We start from the raw sequence: 23,184 nt of genomic DNA, 5'->3' as shown, positions 1-23,184 counted from the left end.
TTGTGGCCCCCCGAGTCCAACCAACAGATAAGGGTTATTAAGTTGGACTTCTTGAAAGGGTATGATAGAGTGGAGTTATATTACTGGAGTGGTGGAAACAATGGACGTTCTCAAGCCAACATCTACTTCCGCAAATTCATGTGTAAGCTATAGGCCAAGTCTTCACCCTGGAATTCTAGAATGTGCACTCAAGAATCATAGAAATTCCTTTGCAAATTGTTGCATGAGAGGTTAACCACAGATGATGTCGTTGACTCTTTAGTCTCTTTGTGCGTCTTTTTAGCAGAATTCCTTATTTACTCAGTGGCAAGCCAACATGCATTATGACCTTAAAAAAACTGACCTTATAGCCCTTGTGGTTTGTTGCACTTTTGACGGTATTTTCGCGGGCAACATTGAGACTAAACTTCCTCTATTCTTTTATGTTCACAGCTCATGCTCACTAGCCTGTCTAGGATAGTGGCCCAACAGGTTCAGCAAGTATTTGGTAAACCAGGAGGTCACTCATGACTGGTAGACCTTTGTTAGTTTGAGGTTTTGATAGCTATATTTACAAAATTTCATTATAGGTTACTTTAGTAGGTGCATGGTAGACCATGAGATCACTTTCAACAGGACTCGTGCAAATCAGCGGACTACAAGAGTAGGTGTGAATGCGTGTAGTGGGGATGCAATCAAGCCATACCACCTGGGTCAAGAAAATGGTGTGTGTGCCAGTTGGTCTGTCGACAAAGGATTCTACTGTAATCTGAGATTACAGTACCATTGAGGGTACACAAAACCAGTGGGTTGTGGGCTAAAGAATGGAGGGAGTAGTTGTGTTAAAAAATCTGAAAAATATTCACAGAAACTTCATTGGATGGTTTGACTTGACTGAGTTCAAAAGCTAGCAACAGCTAACCTTATCTTATTAGTTACGAATCTGATATTCCTAGCTCGGAATATGACCTGGCATTGGGGAAATGTGAGTGTGATGGCTGGCCTAAGTTGCCAGGACTGGCCAAGGGCTTTTATTTTGAAGATAGAGATGTAGGAGTTGAGATCTTATCTCTCTGTACGGCTGGAACTAGCCAGCATTCTTTCCCATATTCTGCCATAAATCATGGGGCCCTCTAAAAGTCCTGCTGGCTCTCATATGCCCAGTTGTGGCCTCTTACAAGGTGATAACATTGTGCAAGCTTCTCATTCTTTAAACAACCCTGATTTGAATGATGGAATGTCTGTTTGGACAGTTTTGCATTGGTGTCAAGATGATAACCTTTCTCCTTTGCATGAAGTGCATCATTTCCATCCATCGTCCACGACAGTTGCATTCATCTCCCATTTTCAGTCTTTGGAGTCGCTTTCTTTGTGGCTCATTTGTGTTTACTTTTTTTACATCTTGCATTTTCAGGTGTGGTTACAGTCAATCTGGTGACCTGTTGACATCACAGAGCGCACTGGATGGAATTATGGGGTTCGGTCAGAGCAAGCTGTCTGTCGTCTCTCAACTTTATGCTCAAGGTTTGACGCCAGAAAGTTTTGCACATTGTTTAGGAGGATCTGACAGAGGTGGTGGAATACTCGTTCTGGGCAATGTCCTGGAGCCTGGAATGGTATATACGCCTATAGTTTCATCTCAGTAAGCACAGGAATCTACACCTCATTTTTATTTTGCATTATCGTATAAATCTCTAAATATGTCATCACTTTTGCTTTAGTATCAAGTCTTTGTATGTTGTTGCCTTGATTATATTTTGCAGAGCACATTATAATGTCAATGTGATATCAATTTTTGCTAATGGCATTGCATGTCACTTTGTTGTTTGTTTTTCTCTTTTATATTTTGCAGAGCACATTATAATGTCCACATGCGAGCAATTTCTGTTAATGGCATTGCATTGAGTGTGGACTCATCAGCTTATGAGAATGTCCAGGGAACCATCTTTGATAGTGGGACAACACTTGCATATCTCATTGAGCCTGCTTACTCAGCTTTCCTTGATGCTGTAAGTGTATTCTCTTCAGCAAGGGCCTTAGTGAGCCCTTTGCCCCGGCCCACAGCAGTCTGTATGAGTTACTTGATTCCGTACTTTGTCCCATAGGCCTGCAAGGCCTCCTGCGGATGTTAATACATCTCTCTCTCTCTCTCTCTCTCTCTCTATGTATGTATGTATGTGTGTGTGTGTGTGTATGTATGTGTGTGTGTGGATGGAGTTTCATCTTTTCTTCGTTTGGGTTCGCTACTAGGCACTATGGACTTTATGGACATATAGAAATTGTAAAGTCTTTGGTGATCCTACTTTCTCTCTGTTTGGCTTTTTTAGGCGTTCTCTGCAGCAGTCTTTCTTTGATTGCTTGCGGACCCGCTGCATAGATCATGAGGTCTTTTTGGCATATACTGAAATTTTCAGTTGATGTAATTGTATCACCTTGTTTTGAGGTTGCTACTCATATAATATTATCAATCAAAGATTTCATTAAAAAAAAAAAGTATGTGTGTGTGTGTGTGTGCATATATATGTATGTATGTATGTATGTATATATATGTATAGATACACACACACACACATATGTATATAGATATAAATGTAAATATAAATAAATTAATTAATTAATTAATTATATATATATATATGTATATGTATATGTATATGTATATGTATATTATACATACATGTGTGTGTGTGTGTGTGTGTCACAGGGAGTGTTTTTTTAAGATGTTTAAAGATGAATTGTTAATAGATAAATAAATAAATAAATATATATATATGTATGTATATACATAAATAAATTACCTACACACACACACACACACACACACACACACACACACACACACACATGTATGTATGATATACATATACATATACATATACATATACATATACATATATATATATATATATAAAGGGAGTGTTTTTTTAAGATGCTTAAAGATGAATTGTTAATAGATAAATAAATATATATGTATGTATATACATAAATAAATTACCTACATACATACATATACACACACACACATGTATGTATGTATTTATGTATGATATACATATACATATACATATACATTATGTATAATGTATATGTATATCATACATACATGTGTGTGTGTGTTTTATGTATATACATACATATATATTTATATATATATATATTTATTTATCTATTAACAATTCATCTTTAAACATCTTAAAAAAACACTCCCTGTGAATGCTAACCCTTAGCATTTCCATTCACTTGTTTTTCAATGCAGTTGAGTGATGCAATCAGCTTGTTCTTAGTGAGAATTTTCTTGTTTCTTGTGTTGATTCATAACATCTATAGTGAACCTGCTTTTCTTCTCTTGTGGCAGATAATTAGAGGGGCACCTAATGATGCTCAACATATCTCTCAACAAGGGACTTCATGCTTTATATATGCTAGCAGGTTTGGAGCTGCCATATTTTGTGATCAATTTTTGAATGATTCCTTTTGAAGCCTCTGCATGTACAAAATGGAAAAACTGTGATCTCTTTCTTTCAAAAGCATACATTTTGCTTTGTAGCTTCCTTGTTTGGTTCACTGTACCCATATGCCTCAAAATGTGCACGCACCTATTCTAGTGCGATATTTGATGTGGCTATGTCTTTTTTGAGAAAAAGTCACTTTGATATAGGAACTGTATCCACACATTAAAGCGTACTATTTTTTTTTTCATGAAATAAACTTCTATCAAGTATGAAAGAAACAGCCGAGAGAAGAAACTGAAGGCATGGATACATCATGTGGATAACCCATGGTAAAATATCACGGAAAAAGTCTAAGCAAATGTAAAACTTGGTAAGTATAGGACTATGGCTGGAAATGCCATGTCATGCTCGTGATGGTCTCAGAAAAGAAAGCACAATCTTTCCACTCTCTGAGACAAATCATACCAAACTTAAAAGATCTTTGCATCCTCGACCAAATAGCCATCAGAGTGCGTAAGATATTTGTCAAAATACTCGCCAAGGTATGAGCTGGGTGTCATCAATAGTCTCTATCCATCTAGCTCTCCTAATGTGCTAGGAAGTGATGCTTGTTACAATTTCCTAGCTAGTGTCCACTGATGCATGTGCAATTATGTATTGAGAGACAAGGATGACATGAAGTCAACAAAACTGTACATCAAGGTGATAGCCCAGGAGCCGCCTTGACGCTCATAAAATGGCTGAGGCGTAGTAAGTGAAAGCCAAGCCACTGAGTTGCGGCTCTCTTAGAAGCAAAATGTGCCTTTTTACAGTAAGAAGTATGTATTCCTTTCAAAACAAGACCAATACAGCAGAGATGGGACAATGGTGTCCATCCCTAGCCTCCACAAACAACAAAAAGCAGAGGCAGAAGTGATCACTGAAAAAGCAAAAACCAAAACCATAAACTTGCTCAGGCATGCAAAGGGGAGAACCCATTTTTTCAGTGAGACATAACTACTTCCCTCCAGCGAGGAAAACCTGTACCAAAAACCTGAATCGAGGGAGTCAATTGATAACTCGAACCGTCAAACAACTTGCAGGGAGAAAAGGGAAGGGCAAAAATGATCCATGAAGAGCACCGGACATGGAAGAGAAGTGACAACACCAATAGATCCAGGAACAAATCACCCACTCTCTGAAGCCTATCCAATGCATTGATGAGAGTGGCGTGCCCGCCTTTGCATTATGGAGAGGATAAGTCTAATTCTAACATTAGCCATCTTGTGGTGTATAAAGTATAAGGCTTTAAGAAACATGCATGGTGGGGTTGGAAATTTGATGCCCAAAAGCCAACATAACAGCCTGATCCAAATATTCAGTGCGAAGCTTTTATTTGCAAATTGATAAATAGGGGATTTATGTAGGAGCAGTGGAAGGCTTTCTTCTTGTGGAACATTATTTCTTGCACTCTTTCCTCTGGTGGTGATTGGTGGGGCATCACGTGGATTTCACTTCAGTAGATATCAAGATGCCTTCCTCACCACTTATGGTAGGCTCTGTCTATTGTCAAGGCTTGGTGCTACTTCAAAGGTTCTCTAATACAGGTTCCTCCATCCACAGATTTCTAGACAGCCCATTATGTGGAATAGATTTATTCAAGGATGATAATGACATGCCTCTTGGAGTCTCAGGGTATATGCAGTGGTCTACGTGGGGGAGAGGTCCGACTACTACAGTGGGGTCTTCGAAGGCTTTCAAAAACCTTACTAAGGATCAAAGAGATCAGAGGGTACTCCATCTCAGGGTAAGTGAGAGAAGAATTACTCACATTGATTCAGGTATCCCTTTAGAGTGGACCAAAATGGACAATGGACATCCCCACCCCTTGATGCCAGGCCCACACCTATAAAAGGGGGCTCTGCTGTACTATGTACTCAGTTCATTTCTTAATGCAAACTTGTGGTCATTCATTACAGCTGAAGCTTGAATAGCTCTAAGCTGAACTAGGATGTCTTCTCCTAGCCTAGGAATCTTCTTTCCTATCCCTGTTGCTGGTGCAGCCTCTCACTAGCTATGGATCTACACACAACCCAGGTACTTTGATGGCTCAGCTCTTGAATTTCTGCAACCTACATGCTGTACTTTACCTTTGCATTCATTTTCTGGTATTTCTACATCATCAGGCTGTGAATTAGACCTAAGCTAGCAGGCTATAGGCTAGCTTAGTTACATCCTCCTTGCTAGGTATGCCCTTAGGTGAGCTGCCCACATGACAAACTGTGTGCTGCCCATGTGTCAGTCCCATGTGCATTCTCTTGTTTGCTTGAATGCTGTCCACATAGCAGCCAGAGTGCTGCCCATGTGACAACCATATCATATCTAGGTGGTTCACCCCCCCCATTCTCTCCTCATATGGAGGCTTACAGATGGCAAGGTGACCATATAATTTCCAACAAAGCGGGATGAAAATAAGAATCCTAGATTGTGAGAACCAAATCAATGAGGTCCCTCTTTGCATAAAGGGACTCTAGAACCCTGATAGTGGTGGCTGAATGTGAGGAGGTATGTTGCTCAAAGAGAGCGAGAATAAGTGGATAATGATTAGAGGTGGAGACCCCTAGGAAATTTATACAGTGCAACCTCTATCAACGCCCCAATCATCAACATAAAATCTATCAATGAGTATGAATGGGCTTAAATGTCTACTATTCAACTCGGGAAAAAGGAGTGAAGAGGGTACAACATCAAATACTTCATCAACCCAACCATCCCTGCCTTTGAAGTGAAAAATGAATGCATTTCAAGAAGCTCTCTTCAAAGGATGAATGCCTCCTCTCTGCCCCCTCTTTTATCATTAGGAATCTCCAGCATATTGAAGTCACTACCAATGATCTATGAATCTACCGCTAGAATCCAAGACAGTAGTTCCTTCCAGAACAAATACACTCTTCTCTATTGTTGCATGCATATAAATTAAGAAAGCGTATCTTGTACCCATTAATCAAAGCATAACCCTATCTTGTACCCATTAATCAAAGCATAACCCATTGAGCTCTAGAAGGAATAATAACCCCATGCATGGTTGACACGTACAATCACGTTCGATGCGTGCCACTCAATATCAGTGCGGTACTAAACGAACTAAAAAATCTTAGGTATACGTCCAATGGTACATTCGATACAAAAAAAAGAGAGGGATATTTTAGAGTTTTAGAGTAAGTTGAAACACAAACATGTCCATGACTTGATTCTTGAAAGTTGAAACACAAACATTCTAGAATCTACATGTTGCATAGGTGAATTTGCAAAACTTAAAGGACCGAAGATATATCATGATTCGTGACATAAAGTAGTGAGTACAAAAAGGGGGACCAAGATCTAATATAGATGGAAAAAGTCTTACAAAAAGCTTTACTACTACAGGCAAGAGCCTAGGGCCTAGGTCCTAGGTCCTAGCCTCTAGGTACTCCCATCACTGTCAAATCCAAGACTATGATCACTCTCACTAGAGGATGGAGAGGGAGAGGGAGATGGAGATCGAGGGAGAGCTTGATGGAGAGGCCCGAGGGAGATGGAGAGAGAGCTTGATGGAGATGGAGATTGATGGAGATGGAGAAGTGATGGAGGAGGGGGATGAAGAGGGAGCTTGATGTAGAGGGAGGTGGAGCTTGATGGAGAGGGAGGGGGAGAGGGAGAGAAAGAGGGAGAGGGAGATGGAGATGGAGAGGAGAGAGGAAGATGGAGACAGAGATGGAGAGGAGAGAGGGAGAGGGAGAGGGAGATGGTGAGGGAGAGGGAGGGAGAGGGAGATGGAGAGGTGGGCAGCGGGCTGCTTGATGGCTAGGGAGATGGAGAGGCAAGAGTGCTTGGTGGAGAGGGGGAGGGGTAAGAGGGCTATATATGCAGGTTTGGAGGAGAGGCTGGCCCCAATGGTCAAAAACAGGCAGAAAACGGTCAAAAAAACGAAAACCCTAATTGGCCGAAACCCTAAAAAACAGGCGACCGTACAGGACCATACGGAACGTACGGAACAGTACGGAATGTTCCGTACATCGAATGTAGGAAACCCTGACCCCATGTCCAACAACTAGAGGGACAATAGAAGCTGAAATGAAATGCATCTCCCTCCTCCAGTACCAATCCACCAAACCAAAAATACGATTAGAAATAAGCTTACTAGATCTCCTTCAAACTGCATCATGCAGTCCTGTATAAAAGGAATATCAATGGGCTCACCGGAAACCCCTAGATGTAGTACAGAGAGCAGCAGGAGGTACGGGAAGCAGCAACAATGTCTTTTATATCTGGTATGCATATTGTATTTTCAGGGGGGTTAGACATACATGGAGCAGCAGCTCAGCAAGTCATGAATGCTTTTTGATCTGGTATGCATATCACATTTTGATTTTTTTGAATCTTGCCACGTGTGTCATGTGAGCCATTCTGAATTAGGATTTCACTTCAGACTCTTATACAGGGCTGAAGGTGAACATTTCCACTTTGGGGGATTGAATTCATCCCTGTTATACCTCAACACTTGTGATTTTCAGGGTTTCACAGTGGTAATTGAGCTTTCAGGCTTGGGCATGCGTCTTGAGGCAAACGCAGATGCATCCATAGCCTTCTATAGATTGTACAGACATTCACACAGCAATTAGGAGCAGTAACAACAGGTTTTTGCTGACAGCACACATCTCGAGGTGGTTTTTGAAATGTTTCTAGATTTCACACACATCGTGTCACAAGGCTCTGCAGAGACATTTAATGCTTCTGCAAAAATAACTTGAGGAAAACATTAAAAACATCAAATTTTGTGTAAATTCAGGTCACTCTACCTGCTGTTCTGAAGGCCATTGCAATCGACTTTCAGTTTTTTTGCAAGGCCATGGAGAAATTGCACATTTGTGCACTTTGTCACTTGTTGTCATTTAGACATATAAGCTGAACATACATTTTGTTTTGTCAGTAAAGAGCAGGGTTGATGTCCACAAACTGAGTGCAAAAGTCAGCCCTTTGCTGCATGGGATATCTTGCAACACAATCCTCCAAAGATTTGTAATGAGAAAACAGCTGTATACATTGAGGATGCATGAATTTGATTCAATTGAGAGTCATCTTACAAAGCTAAAGGACTTTGTGGGGCAGATTGTAGCCATAAGAGAAGATGTCACGGATGCAGACTTGTTGGTACCTCTTATCTTGAACACATGGACCCCCAATGCCAGGGTAATTATCACAAGTTGGATGGACAATTTTTATGACATAGTTGCTGAATTCTCACGATGAGGGAATTGATTATTATTTTGAGATTTGCACCTTTGGCAAAGCATAACACTATGAAAGTGGGATTGGGGATGCACAAGTCCACATATCTACTCCAAGGTATTGTTCGCTCTCCGTATAGACATAGTTTCATTGCGCAGCAAGAGCCGGTGATATCAGATTGTCATATATAAAGGCAGAGCATATGACAGCAACATAAGCAATGTGTGAGAGCATTTGGCTTTTCGTGTACTGTCACGTACTTGCAGACTTGGGATCTCAGCAAGACAGCCCTTTCAAACTTAACAACAAGAGTTGTATTGCATTGACAAAGAATCCAATGTCTCATGCATGTACCAAGCACATTGATATTCGTCATCAATTTATATGAAAGAAAGAAAGAAAGAAAGCAAGGAAGGTCTATCAGCATCTATGGAAGGCTAGAAAAGCCTATGAGACCAAACACTAAAAACATCATGGAGTACATCCCTCGTGGGACGCACTAGAGGTGTCTATCATACCTCTAATAAGTCAAGGAAATAGGAATATCATGTGTCGTGTCAGTTATGAGTAGCCTAAGCTCTGTTAGTGAACACAACAAAGGGTATGCGCAGTGGAAGACTAACTCTAGAGTTAAGGTTATGGAGCCCAGGAACTCACACAGTGGTATATCCGAATTCAAAACTTCTTTCCTTAATGTGTACTATGCATAGATGTGCAGGCAGTAATTAGACACTGCTCAAAAGAAGATTGTAGAACCGGCAAAATATATTTCCATCCAATGCAAAATCTACATCCAATGTGCTCACCCTCTATCAACAACAGAGTGTTGACTAGATGTGGATCGCTGTACATACAGAAAGCTGTTCTCCTACCTCCTTGGCACTTCCAAAACATGTGGCCTATGGGCTCTCCTAGAGCTTTGAGTTGGCCTCATAAGCGTGCCCCGCAGCACACCTTCATGGACAGCCTCTCGTAAGGCAGTGCTTGCTATGGAACCTTGACCTTCCTGCTGCGCTGAATGCAGCCCAAAAGGAGGCACACATTTTTTTCTTTGCTCCAATCTTCCCTGCTGCTGTTGTGGGCAGCCAATGGTGAAGACCTGTATGCTCCTTGAACCCTGCAGTTAGCCACCTCCATTGAAACCAGCCTCAACAACGTAAAGGGTGGTAGGATCCACTTAAATACAGCATACACAGTAAATAGACAAGTAAATATGCACCACAGAACAAATCACAGGGGAGCTAGAGCGCTCCTACTCAGAAACAAGACACCGATTGGCCCCAAATGTTGGCGCCCCTTGCGGTATTTATTTAACATTCATTTGAAGCCAAGCGGCTGATTACAAAGGTCTTTGGGAAGCTGCACCACAGGCAAACCAATGCCAGCAGACTCTCCATCCAGCCCACATTGTAATTCCCTGCTCAACTTCAAATGGTGAACAACATCCAATCACTAGACAATCCTATATCCTCAGCCAACCAAAGTATGCAACAGAGACTCCAATAGCATCCACTGTCTGAACCACTCCTGCAATCGCACATCCAAGTGCCCAACCAATCAACACGGCTGTACAACTGCAAGACAAACCCCTCAACAGCTGAACTCTGGTGCAATCAAACAACCAAACACTTCCCAGCGAGTTTCTTCAATCTATAGCCTCCCTGGCCACTGCCCAACAGCATAAATCAACCCTTCTTCACGAGGAAAGAAACCCAAACGCAATAACTAGCCAGCAACCAATCAGGAAACAGCAAAAACAGGCAAAGACAAGCCTTCTTCTACCCGGAATCCACAGAAGAAAGGTCACCCTGGCTGGAAAACCCTAGATCCTGCGGAGATAAGCTAATTCCACCCTGGCACAGCCCAGAAGCAGCCTAGAATAGAACACCCACGCCTGGAAAGATACCAAAACCAGTCACAACACCCAAAAAGCTCCAGAAAATCAGGTCTAAATCTCGTGCAGAGCCTAAAAGCCTGAAAAAAAAGCAAGTTGCAGTTCACCCGGAGCAGCTTAGTTAGGCCCTAAAACTGACCCTTGGGTAAAAACGAATTTCCCTGGTAGGCCCTGGATCACCTAAAACTGGCCCCTGGGTAAAAACGAATTTCCTTGGCAGGCTCTGGAACACCTGAAAGTGATGATCTGGCTCCTCTGGAATTGATTTGGCCAACTGCATCCAAAAGAAGGGCTCCCTCCCCCTTTTAAAGCCCTAGGCTCCAAAAAGCAGTGTTTTTTAATTGCACCACTCTTTTAGCTCCTAAAAGCAGTTTTTTAATTGCACCACTCTTTTGGCCCCCCTGTTGCACACTTTGGCCCTAGGAATTAATTGCCTAATAACTGGGCGTACATTTACTATTTACAAGGGCCTGCTAGGAATTTCAATTCTCCAAGTTTCGCCCCATGGCCGGACCCTCGCGTCCAAGAGGCTCAAGGCAATCACGCGCAAATTACGGGAGTCGCAAATCAAAAGTCTCAAAATTTCACGTCCCCGTGACATACCTCCCTCTTGAAAGAAGGCAAACGTCCTCGATTGCCTGCAAAAGAAAAACAACTGGAAACACTAAATGTTTGTTAGGCAAAAGACAAGCAAACATTCCACGTACATGTATACATGCATACATGCACTCACAAACAATATGCTCCCCACGATGTCCGATCCACCTCATGTATGGCCATCCCTAAGGACCCACTGCCAATGGTACATCATGAGCATATGTAAACACTTAATGCATGCATATAGATACTCAGACTGTACTTCCCAGGGATAGTTCACGCATGCTTTACCCACCTATGGCCATCTCTTCAGTCCCACACTAGTGGTACATCATGAACATCCGAAGTACATGAGATATCAAATCCAAATCTGAGTGGACAGCCAACCATGCCGCCATCACCAACAATGCATATACGATTTATAGAGCTGCAAATAACAAATCCGTATAGCATTGCGAACCAAGCGACTACTACACCCACTGTGACTAGTACACCACGTACATCGCGGTCAACAATGCACAACATAGACCACTTCTAGGAATTGCACATCCGGAACCAAGGTCTAGGGGAATCCATTCTCTTTTTGTCGAAACCATATGACAAAAAAGAGCATTCCCATCTTGTTGAATCCTCATGACAATAATAACATGCATATTTTACCAAAACCTCATGGTAAAAATAGCATTCTTATTTTTGTCGAAACCTCATGACAAAAATAGCAATCTCATTTTGTCGAAACCTCATGAGAAAAGAGCATCCAAAAGTAGCAGGGAAAACACCATCTTGCAAACCGTATACATCATCTAGAATCAGATGCCAAAAAGAGTGGCAGACTTTGCCATACAAAATTATTTTTACAAGTACTTGTATACTGCGCTATACAAAACCAGCTGTAAACAATCCGCTATGGAATCAGGAACTCTTGCCCTTCGGAACATTCCGTGGCTCATCCGTGTCACTAGTCGGCTCTTTCCTCTTACGGTTGGGACAATTTCTAGAGCGATGTCCCTCCTCTTTGCAAATAAAACATTTACCAACTTCATATAAAGCGCGTCGTTCCTCTGGAGACAAGCGATTACGCTCATCTTTTGACAATTGGCCTTCTTCTCTATTTTGGAAAATCGGAACCGAGTTTTCTTATCTATGTCATCTTTCTTCGCTTCGTGCTTCTGTCCACCTTTGAACCGTGAAGTCCTCCCTTGCATCAAAGCATATGCCATGCTAGCATTCTCGATAAGCTGAGACATATTGGAGACTTGAGTCTTCGTGCAGTAGTCTCTCAACTCCTTAGGCAGCCTGCAACAATATTTCTCAACCTGCTCAGTGAAAGGAACAATCCAGTAGGAGCTAACAGGCAACAAAGCCGCCCAAAACTTGCTGTTATACTCCTGCAAATTACGGCAATCATTGGAATTCAGCTCATGCCAAGCAGTCATGATATCCACTTTAAAAGTTGTGGTAAGCCATGCAGTTGAAAACACCTGCTTGAAACGAATTTCCCTGGCAGGCTCTGGAACACTTGAAACTGATGATCTGGCTCCTCTGGAACTGATTTGGGCTCCCTCCCCCTTTTAAAGCCCTAGGCTCCAAAAAGCAGTGTTTTTTAATTGCACCACTCTTTTGTCCCCTAAAAGCAGTTTTTTAATTGCACCACTCTTTTGGCCCCCCTGTTGCACACTTTAGTAACTGGGCGCACATTCACTATTTACAAGGGTCCACTAGGAATTTTAATTCCCCAAGTCCTGCCCCATGGCCGGCCGCCGGACCCTCGCGCCCTAGAGGCTCAAGGTAGTCACGCGCAAATAACAGGAGTCTCAAATCAAAAGTCCCAAAATTTCACGTCCTTGTGACATCCATTTTCTCCACTAGATGCTTCTCTATAAGATCCTTGAGGCAGGCTGCCTGCTCCACAAACTGCACACAAAATGAGGATGAGCCCTTGAAGGGCCCTGTGAAATACCCGATGGAAGCGGTGGGCTCAGCCAGTCTGTGAAACCAGACCTGAACCTGGAGAACCCCGACCAGATCTGCAGCCTTCTTTAGCCTTGCCTGGCCACGTGGCAGCCTGCCACAAGACTAGGCTTGTACTGACCTGTCCCGGGTCTTTTCCCGTATTCCGCCTGTCTAGATCTTCCCTCCTGACAGTCGCCTATGAGCTCCTTTTATTCCGGGACCTGTTCCAGTCTTGCTGCACATGGGAAGCTTCGTACAGGCTGCTGCAGCCCTCCTATTGCTCCAAACACAGGCACCTGCAATCCTGGGCTCTTCTAGGCTCTTTTCCAGGTTTCCAAGCCTTTACCTGGCCCAACCACCAAGCTTGACAGCCGTACAGCTGCACCACTTGTCCTCGCTCCAGAGCTGTCTGTTCCAAAGCCAGAGACAATGCAGTATTGCCCCGTGATGTTGCTGCATGACACGTGGCTATTCCGTACAAAGGCAGACCTCTAGGACAGCTCCAAACTGCTAGGTACTTTGATTGTGCTGTCCACATGGCAGTCCCTGTGTTGCCCATGTGAGAGTCCTGTTTCTTGTCTTTTCTCTGTGTGCTTGCTGCCCAATGGCAGCCCATGTGCTGTCCATGTGGCAGCCTTGCCTTCTCAGCTAGATCTCAAATGCTGCCCACATGTCAGTTACCCTGACCTGGTCCACCTTGCACTCCTCATTTGGGGGCTCACAGATGGGGAGGTGACGATCCATACTCTAACAAGCTATGGCCGCAATGGAGTCCCTTGAGTAAACACCGTCAACATCATTTGTTGAAGGTTGGCGGTGCATTCTTGAGTCCGAATGGCATGACCACAAATTCATAATGAGCTCGTTCTGTCCTAAACGCTGTTTTTGGAATATCAATGTTGAAAATGCATACCTAATGGTAGCCACTTTTCAGATCTATTTTGGAAAAATACTTGGCACCGTTGAGTCTGTCCATAATGTACTCAATGTGGGGCATCAGAAACTTATTGCTTGTTGTGAGTTTGTTAAGTGCCCTCTAGTAGCAGCACACAAGCGTGCTGACTTATTCTTTTTCTGTACGAAAATTAAAGTATGGGAGCGGCAAATGGTAAAGATGATGGTTAGATGACTGTTGTCTTTGGAACATATCCGAGATATACTGTTGGAATCCTTGACTTCTCGCTGAAGGTGATACCCGTGGACGATGCAAGGCGGCCTAATGCGGGCAGGTGCTCTAGTTCTATGTCCAATCTAGAGAGAGAGTGCAAGATGGATGGGTATAGGAGGCATATTGTCCAACAAAAGAGAACCCAACAGAGGTCGTCACGAAGGCTTTAACACTAAGATTCTCTAGCTAAGGCACTTTAATGATGCATAGCTATGCTTCCCTTCAAAATATTGCATGCAGTCATTCATTTTTAAATTTCTGTTGCAACCGTAAAACGTCTTCTCTTCCCTTCATGGAGAACGACTTTTGCTGCTTGATGATTAAACCTGTGTAATTTGTTCAAGACCTTGTGAATCTTCAAATCTTATCTGCTTTATGTACTAATTGGATTCTTTGTTTCAAGATAGGGTGGATGATGCCTTTCCAATGGTGACACTACATTTCGATGGTGCAGATATGAATCTGAAAAGCAGTCATTATCTTATACAACAAGCAGATTTCGTAAGCTGCTTTTCAATTATTTTTAATTGCTGCAGCACTTATTTTCTCTTGAAATATGCACTGAGGCTTGATGTCATTTATCACGATTGCGAGCATAAATGCACCCTATATGCATTTTTTCCCTCTATGAATGACTATTGAAGGATACTAAGGCATGCTTTTATTTTCAGGTTTTCTCTACTCAGGCACACTTACCTTAATTTTAGAATTGCACAGTTTGAAGACTCCCTTCTACACGCTTGTCATGGTCAGTGGTCTCATTGTATAAGAATTGCATAAAATGTATTGCAGGTCAATGATCCACTTTGGTGCATTGGTTGGAAGCCCATCGGTCCAAGCACTTCGCTCAATGGTGTACAACTAAATATACTTGGAGGTCTGCTCATGGAGTATACATGTTTCTTGTTTTTTTATGCTCTTCTTGGATTTCTTAAGATCATTTTCCTCTTGTGCTTCTAGTCTTTCTGTTCTCTATGCTTTGCTTATGTCAAAAAATCAAATGATGATTGTATATGCTCACATGGTTTTACCACCACCTCTTGCTTCTCGTATGTTTTTGTAGCATCAATGTTTATAACTTTGGACATCAACTCGACAACTTATTAAGTATATGTATTATGAATCATCCTGGTTGCTGAATCATATATTCATTATATTTTTTTGCAGACATAGTTTTGAAGGATCAGCTGGTTGCATATGATCTTGAAAACCAACAAATTGGATGGGTCGACTTCGATTGTAAGCTTACTTGGTTGTTTTATCAATGCCTCCATCTCTTTTGGTGCTTGTGATAGATTAATCAAGGAATAGCTAGTTTTAAATCATTTTCGAAAGTATCCAATGGTTGCACAAACCTTGATCATGATGGTCAAAGAGAACAAATTAAGAATCCAAGTAGTGCTAAGTTTTGTCACTCATTCCAATATGAAAACAACATCTCGATGCCAAAGCTCTTGTCGAGTGTGCATGGCTCTAGAGAGACCTTGATTGTGCTTCCGGCAGCGATGTAAGCAGTACTTAGGATCATGTGGGAATCTTTGAGGCATCAATGGTACTTCGATCTAGGCCCGAAGACAATGAACCTTTTCAATATTTCATGTGACAAGACTTTCAATCATGGCTTTGTTAGAATATCTGTAGGAAATGCCTGACCTTCCACACTCTCCATGCTGCCATATGCCATCTCAATTGGTACCATCCAGATTTTAACAAAGTTGGGGATAGGCAAACATGAGGTTATGTCAACGTGTGAAGCAGCTGTTCAAGAGGAGAACAATATGATCTCCTTCACCGCAAGAGGGACTCCTTTCCTTGGATATCATATTAGAGAATATGACCAGCACTGCTAGAAGTAGTTGCAGTGGAAGTAAATGATGCCAAACAAGATCACAAAACCATTTCCAATCTCATCAGTGAAGGAGGTGCACAAGTAGAATAAAGTATGCTGTCATAAACCATCAAGAAGTATAGCAAAGAACAGGTTTAAAAATGTGTAACCAAGTGTACACCTTACTTCCCTAATGTATAGCATTCATGGGTGGCTCCAGATCCTCGCACTGAGTGCTCCTCCCACTCCTCTTCTGTGCTACCTTAAAAGGTTTAAGCGGATCACAAGGAGAAGGGTGCCTGCCCCCTTTATAAAGGGCCTTATTGCTTTCCTCGTCCATGCAATCATACCCGACCTAAGGTTAGCGGTAGTACAACTCACGGGCCATAGGTGACCACCTATAGTAAGACCCATGTAACTTGCCCACCAGTTGTCCATTTTAACCATTGCAATGCCTCTCCATTGTAGTTCTTCATCCCATCATAATTACAATAGAGTGGTATCCAAACATGTCCTTCCTATGACATGCCATTAGCCCTCATGTAGTGGGGAGGGGATCATGAAGCATTGTCCATCATCATTGGCAACCATCATTAGTGGTGTGTTTCTCTATCAGCTAGATTGTCCATCATCATTGGTAACCATCATCAGTGGTGCATTGCCCTGTCAGCTAGGTTGTCCAAGTTTTTTTTTTTTCACGCTTAGATGCTCGTTTGGGAGAGACTAAAGTGAAATCATTCAGTTTTCACAAGTAGTTGTAGCTTCAATGAAGAGAAAGTGAACTTACTTTTTTATTAGCCTTCCCTTTAGTGTTAGCCTTTGTCACGCTTGAGTCTTTCCTTCACCTCCAAAGTGCTACGAAACCTCTAGACGAAGACTTAGTATAAATGAGTGCTCAAGTATGTGTGGGTGTGTGGATTTGTATGTGTGAGAGCGTATTTTTATACTATGGTCTACACCCACCGTTGGGCGTTGATGATGTCGATGGGGATGTCAAGTTAGCTAGTCCGTGCTACACATGATGGAGTGTCAACCTTGTGAGTGAGATTGTTGTGTTTTGAGATATATCATTGGGACTATGGCAGATTCAATGATTTCCCTAAACCACCTTGTAGAAAGAGTTTGTGAAGCTTGGAATTTTCTCAAGGGCACCTATGTGATGAACAAATCCACACAAGTTCTCAACCTCCAAAATGATTTGTATGGAGGAAGGTGAAAAAGCACAAGTTAGAGATTGGTTGGCTGTATGCAATGGGGCAAACATTGGATGGTCATATTTTTTGCAATGCTACTCTTGAACATGCTCAACGAAGCTTTGTAAGAAGCCTAAAGCATTTGCAGATCCAATCTTTTTTGCAGAGATAGGTGCTTTGTTGCTACATGAAGATATAGTGACAAAGTTTTGTTTTGAGAGCCGGGTTTGCTGTGTGAGGAACTTACACCCACCTTTGCTTTGTTGCTACATGAAGATATAGTGACAAAGGTGTTCGATGGAGAAGATGAGAAGGCATTTCTAGTGGAGCTATCATAGGCTCACTCAGTGACTTGATCTGCACTAGGCACTTTGCCCATGGCCCGGCATTAGCACAAAACCAACCATAGTCCCAAACCTGCATCCATGGAGCAAGGACATCAAATACTTGAATTTGAGGCACTTGTCAAAACTTCAGTCTAGCAGGCAAGAGGGACATTTCTAAGGAAGGACCTGTGCCCAAGATGAAGGAACCCAAACAAGCAAACAACAGACCATACTTGCACTTTTTCCTCACTAGATTTTTCTCTGTTGTTGCTGGTTTCCAAGCATCATTATCCTTTTTGCACTTTGGTCCTACCAACTGCTAGAGAACATCCCTTTGCTCCTGCCTTTTGAACCAATGATCATGTTTCTGTTAATACCTTTGTCAAGTGACTCTGCATCTCTATGTAATTTCCTTGCATAGACATGCTCGAAGTCTGCGCCATCTTTGACTTATAGATGTGAGATATAGTGTAATCTAGCTTATTCTAGGAGGGTGCTTTGTTTTTACTGATTATCTCATACCATGCTACCTTATCCATCAAGAGGGGATCGAACAGTGGTCCCTCTCCAATTCTCCATCACCCACCTTGGGCTTTGCTCACCTACACGAGTCAAACGTCAACTGATCACAAGGTAATCAAAGCATCCCTTTGGAGTTGTACTTGTGTGTGTCTTGTGTTCCTAACAAAGTTAGCACCATTGCTGAATATCTACAGGCTGAAATATCCACCGAAGGTGAGTAAATTCTTGCTCATAGTGGTGATGCCCCCCCTTTCCTCTAAAGCTTTGTGCCATTTTGTGTGCCCTCATTCGTCGATGTCAATATCCTGTAACCATAAGTGCTCTTTGTTTGGAATATTCTTATTTTTTAAATTATAGAGAAATCCCATAAGATTGGGTGCAGGGATTAGCAAGCTGCCTTAAAGCTATTTTCTTCCTTGCTTGCTAAGAACCAGAGACAAATATTGTTTGTTTGTTAAAGCTGCCTTAAAGCTATTTTCTTCCTTGCTTACTAAGAACCAATGCTAGAAACACACCATTTTCTTCTGCAGCCATCTCTATTGTCTTATATGATGAAGACCTTCAACATCTCTCAGCTTGGACCTGAGGGTCTTGAGTGCATAGCTGGATGGTAAAGAGTTACAAGTTTGAGAAAAGGGTGAACAAAGCTCTTGATGTGAGAGGAGAGTGTTGGAAGGTGCGAGAAGGGACATGGGGTGGAGGGGGAGCGGGAGGTAGGGTGATGAGAGAGAGAGAGAGAGAGAGAGAGAGAGAGAGAGGACTAGGATTGATGGTACATGGTGGGATAGAGTGAATGGTTCCCAACAGGTTTGTGTGGTGGCTTTACCTCTTCTTCTCATTTGATGGTCTCATGGAAGGAGGTGTTGGCACACACAAAATGGGAGCCTGTAGATCAGCAATTGCAGGTGAATTCTATGGCAGATGAGGTGTTGGCTACTTCCCAACTTTTGAAGTGGCCTAACAAAGCAGTTGAGTGGTAAAGATAAGCCTCGGGAGAGTATCCAATGTACAACAAATCAAGTGTACCATTTAATGGTGAAAGATAAGCATTGGATCACTAACAAGGCTAATAGGGTATGGAACACTAGAAAGAGTAGGACTTGGTGGAAGGAAATAATTTTGCAGGGTTGGTGGTCTAAGATTCCATTGCAAGGGAAGGTGTTCCTCTGGCACATGCTACTAATGGGGTACCAATTGCGCAAGCGGCAGATTGGTTCTTGTAATTGTGTGTTTTGTACTACATGCTTGGAAACCTGTCCACATCTTTTCACTTCATATCCGATGGTAAAGAAGGTGTGGGATTTCATTTCTCGAGTCTAGATGACCCCGATAGGCCCATAAAGGTTAAAGACTGGACTTTTGGCAAGATTTCAAAGGGGCCTTATAGCCCAAAGCATTCAGTCTTCTTTCCTTTTTGAAGATAGACTGGTTTGTGGCATATCTGATAACTATGAATGCCTTCTTACTTGATGCAAAAGTTGGTATTAAAGTTCACATAGGTCTTATAAAAGGGCCTTTCTTGTGGCAAGTTTCTTCCTTGGTCAGTTCATTTGGTAGAGAATGACATAGCTATATATTGAATGAGGGTACTTCGAGCTACACCTGTGGCTCGAAGTAATTAGTGAGGGAAGCTTGCACATCACATGGCAGCCATGTGGCCATTTGTAATACTATTTTGGTAATATATCTCTTATTAGGGGGGGGGGGGGCGGGGGGGAAGAGAGAGAGAGAGAGAGAGACGTCCTTGGGAGGCCTGTGGGCCTATGGAATAAAGTACACCACAAAAGAGGTACTCATAAAAGCCTCGGTGGGCTGAGGCAAAGGACTATGAGAGAGAGAGAGAGAGAGAGAGTTTATTAATATCTACGAAAGAACGAAAGGTCTATGAGCCTTTAAAAAAATCAGATACAATGAAAGCTGGGGGGGGGGCACTAAACTTGCACCCATACCCAAGGTTGATGTGTGATGAGAAAAAATAATACATCGCATTGTCTCTCTGTGAGAGAAAAATCAAATAAGGGAACAACAAGCGGAAGCCCTAGCCATCTCCCAGTGACTAGACCTACATATGGTGTCTGTGGGACCAACAATACCGAATGATTGAGGAGAGAGAAGATGAACTCATTTGACAGTGGCTCTCGATTTGGTGAGGGTTGGTGTCAAGGAAGAAAATAGGTGATGGATCACTGCCGATGCTCTTGGCCAGTCCATGTCCCTCCCTCCTCTGTAGTTCCCATGAGGAGGCTCGCCATCTAACAAGTGCTACCATTTCTCCAGTGGTTCGTCTTCCCTGGTTGAGAAGAGAGGATATGCCTGCAGTCCTCATGTGCATGTCCATGTCCCTCCCTCCTCCTCTGTAGTTCCCATGAGGCGTCTCACCATCTAACAAGTGCTACTGTTTCTCCAGTGGGGTTTGTTTTCCCTCGTCGAGAAGAGAGGATATACCCGCAGTCCTCATGTGCATGTCCACCCAAGGTTGGGTCTGTCAAGTTATGCACTCTGGATCTCTGCTACGTCCGGTCCCCTGCTGTCCTTAGCTCGTCATTGGAGCAAAATTTTGTGATGGTGCTGCTCTAGTTGGGCTTTGTTGGTCCTTCTATGCCTTCCTTTGTGCTTGTATGAGCTGACCTCTATGTCTTTGGGCCTCAAGATGGAAAGTGCTTCCATGCTATTGATCAAGATGTGCAAGGAAGTCTCTGAGTGGACCAAAACTGCTATTGAATAGATGGTGGCATCGTCCACGGATCTCATAGTACACAAGACATCTGATGCAAACTGCTGCTTCGTCTTTGTCTCTTGCATATCGCATAAAGTGTAAATTCGTCTCTCACCAGGAATGCCCTATGCTCATCTGTCTCAACTCGTAGTATGTGAGAAGAAACACGTGACTGTCTAGTTGAGATCCTTTGTGCATGTAGGAGATGGATCTGAGTATAACCTAGTGATTTGGTAATCCCCTCCTTTGAGATCCACAAACATGATCCCTGTAGAAGCGGAGTTTTAGTGAAAGCTCAAGAGCTAGGTCTTGCATGTGTGGAGTTGCAAGAAATCCTCTCTAATGACTTGATTCACCTCGTAATAGTTGAGCAGAATGGATAGATCCTCAAGGCTATATTGGAACGGCCCATATATAGTCTGAAGGCTATAAACCATGTACATGTCTTAGCATATGAGCGATGCCAATCCCCCTCGACCTCCATGAAATCAAGCCCAACCATGGCAATCTACACCATCAAGATGTCGTGGTACCAAAGTCTCCGACTCTATAGAGATAATTGGCCACCTGAAAGACTGTAGAGGACTATCAATTCATATACTTCCTTGGACTCAAATACAGCCCACATGTCTTGGCTTGTGGGCCCCAAGCATTGTCCAAGCATCTGCCACACTAGGTGGAACAAAAAGGAGTCATTCAGGGTCTAGATCTTTGCTTTGGAAGCTACTCACATGAGGCTGGGAGTTGCCCAATGCCTTGATGGAGCAACCCATCTCAAGGTGATGAAAAGTAATCTTGGCCTCCAAGGCATGAGGGCTCATGTGTGAAAATCTACTAGAAGATGGCTTGGGAAGGGGATCCTGGGTAGTCACAATGGTTAAGAATAATATATACAAGTATGGGGTTAAGTAAAGCCAAGGGGATCCTAGGTAGCCACAATGGTTAAGAATAATATATACAAGTATGGGGTAAAGTAAAGCCAAGGACTTGAATGTCATCAATGGGTTGCTTGGGGGCATGGGGGAAAGAGGAGAAAGGGGGTTGTGCTAGGGGACTTTAACCAAGCGAGGTTGTGGGGGTTTGGTGAGAAGGGGAGTTAAGTAGCGGAAGGTGTAGGCATTTGATCGATTGGAAGCATTTGTTGGGAGTCTTTGATGGGGAAGTAGTTGAAACTGGAGAATCCAAAGGGCATAGCGGGACCTTAGAGGATAGCGAGTGACCATAAAGCTTGCGGATCTATGTGCACCATGCACACAGATGTGTGTGTGCACGTGCACGTGTAAGAGTGAAAACCTAGGGGACGAAACAAAGATGCATAGTGATCTTCTAACATCTGTATCATAAGTTTGGATTTTGGAGGTCACCTGAATCCTAATTTCTTAATGAGGTCAACAATATAAAAATAATAAAATAAGGAAGTCATTCACTAATTGCCTGTGAAGTTCTTCAGCTCTAATGGCAGGACTCATTGACATTTCCAATGCCTTTTATACGATGCACATTTGCATTCAAATTGTGTTAGCCACACTAGCATGTGATTGTTCCTCTCAAAGAACATTTTGTCCTTTGTGTTTAGCCCAAGTCTATCAAAAATCAGTTGTGCAAGCTAATTTTCTAAGTGAAAGTTTTACCTTACTTGAAGGTACAAAAAGTGTTGTTGTCTCGACAACAAGTGGAAAAAGTCAATTTGTGAGTCCCCATCAACTTGGAAATCATTCTTTGAAATTACTATTGGAGGTTCGTGTGCTCTTATTCCTTTGTTTGGGAACAATATTGATCAATATGGTCTCTTGATATCTCCATCAAAATTGGTTGTAATGAGCCCACTTGAATGAAAGTGGTCTCTTGGCTTTGTATACTAAATTATATTATGTAGTTATATTCTCTTAAGATGACTACTTCCATAATTGTGCATGCTTGTTTTAATTTGCTCAATGTCCATTCGAGATTTTTTTAGGCCTTTTCTTTTGGTATTGTAGTTTGCACTTGCGTAGAATTTAAGTCATTTGGAACATTTTTGTGGCTAATAACATTGACCATGTTGGAGCTTCATGGAACATGACTCGGATATGAGAAGGGACTGTGGATGTTTCATATTTAGTGAACAAATTAAAACCATGTGCATTTAGCTTGTCGAGTGCAATCAAAACAAAATCAAAGAACATTTTATAATCATTTAGACTCAATTTCATAATTAAATATTATTTTCATTGTATGCAATGTGAATATTGTGCCTTTATCTTTAACAAATTTTGAGTCTTTAAATGTCCAAAGGCTTTCAATTCTACACAAAATCACTCATGTCGTTG

General features: G+C 42.3%; 1 protein-coding gene across 2 annotated transcripts in view; it reads left to right on the top strand.

Annotated features, from left to right (window-relative positions):
- The window catches only part of LOC147891975 (aspartic proteinase 36-like), a 38,434-nt gene extending 15,652 nt beyond the window's left edge, over positions 1-22,782 (top strand). The window contains exons 4-10 of one of the 2 annotated variants that reach the window (XM_087388988.1): positions 1,394-1,621; positions 1,832-1,988; positions 3,335-3,408; positions 14,698-14,791; positions 15,083-15,167; positions 15,458-15,529; positions 22,518-22,782. In XM_087388988.1, the coding sequence (XP_087245114.1) occupies positions 1,394-1,621; positions 1,832-1,988; positions 3,335-3,408; positions 14,698-14,791; positions 15,083-15,167; positions 15,458-15,529; positions 22,518-22,669 (862 nt within the window). In that variant the 3' untranslated portion in view covers positions 22,670-22,782. Of the gene's footprint in view, positions 1-1,393; positions 1,622-1,831; positions 1,989-3,334; positions 3,409-14,697; positions 14,792-15,082; positions 15,168-15,457; positions 15,543-22,517 lie in introns of both variants that reach the window. The other variant, XM_087388987.1, reaches the window with a different exon arrangement.
- The last annotated feature ends 402 nt before the right edge of the window (positions 22,783-23,184 follow it).

This window comes from Dipteris shenzhenensis, chromosome 17, assembly GCF_047967505.1.
Source record: "Dipteris shenzhenensis isolate YYH24624 ecotype China chromosome 17, Dip_SZ_1.0, whole genome shotgun sequence".
Taxonomy (NCBI): domain Eukaryota; kingdom Viridiplantae; phylum Streptophyta; class Polypodiopsida; order Gleicheniales; family Dipteridaceae; genus Dipteris; species Dipteris shenzhenensis.
This window is presented reverse-complemented; position numbering and strand designations above follow the sequence as displayed.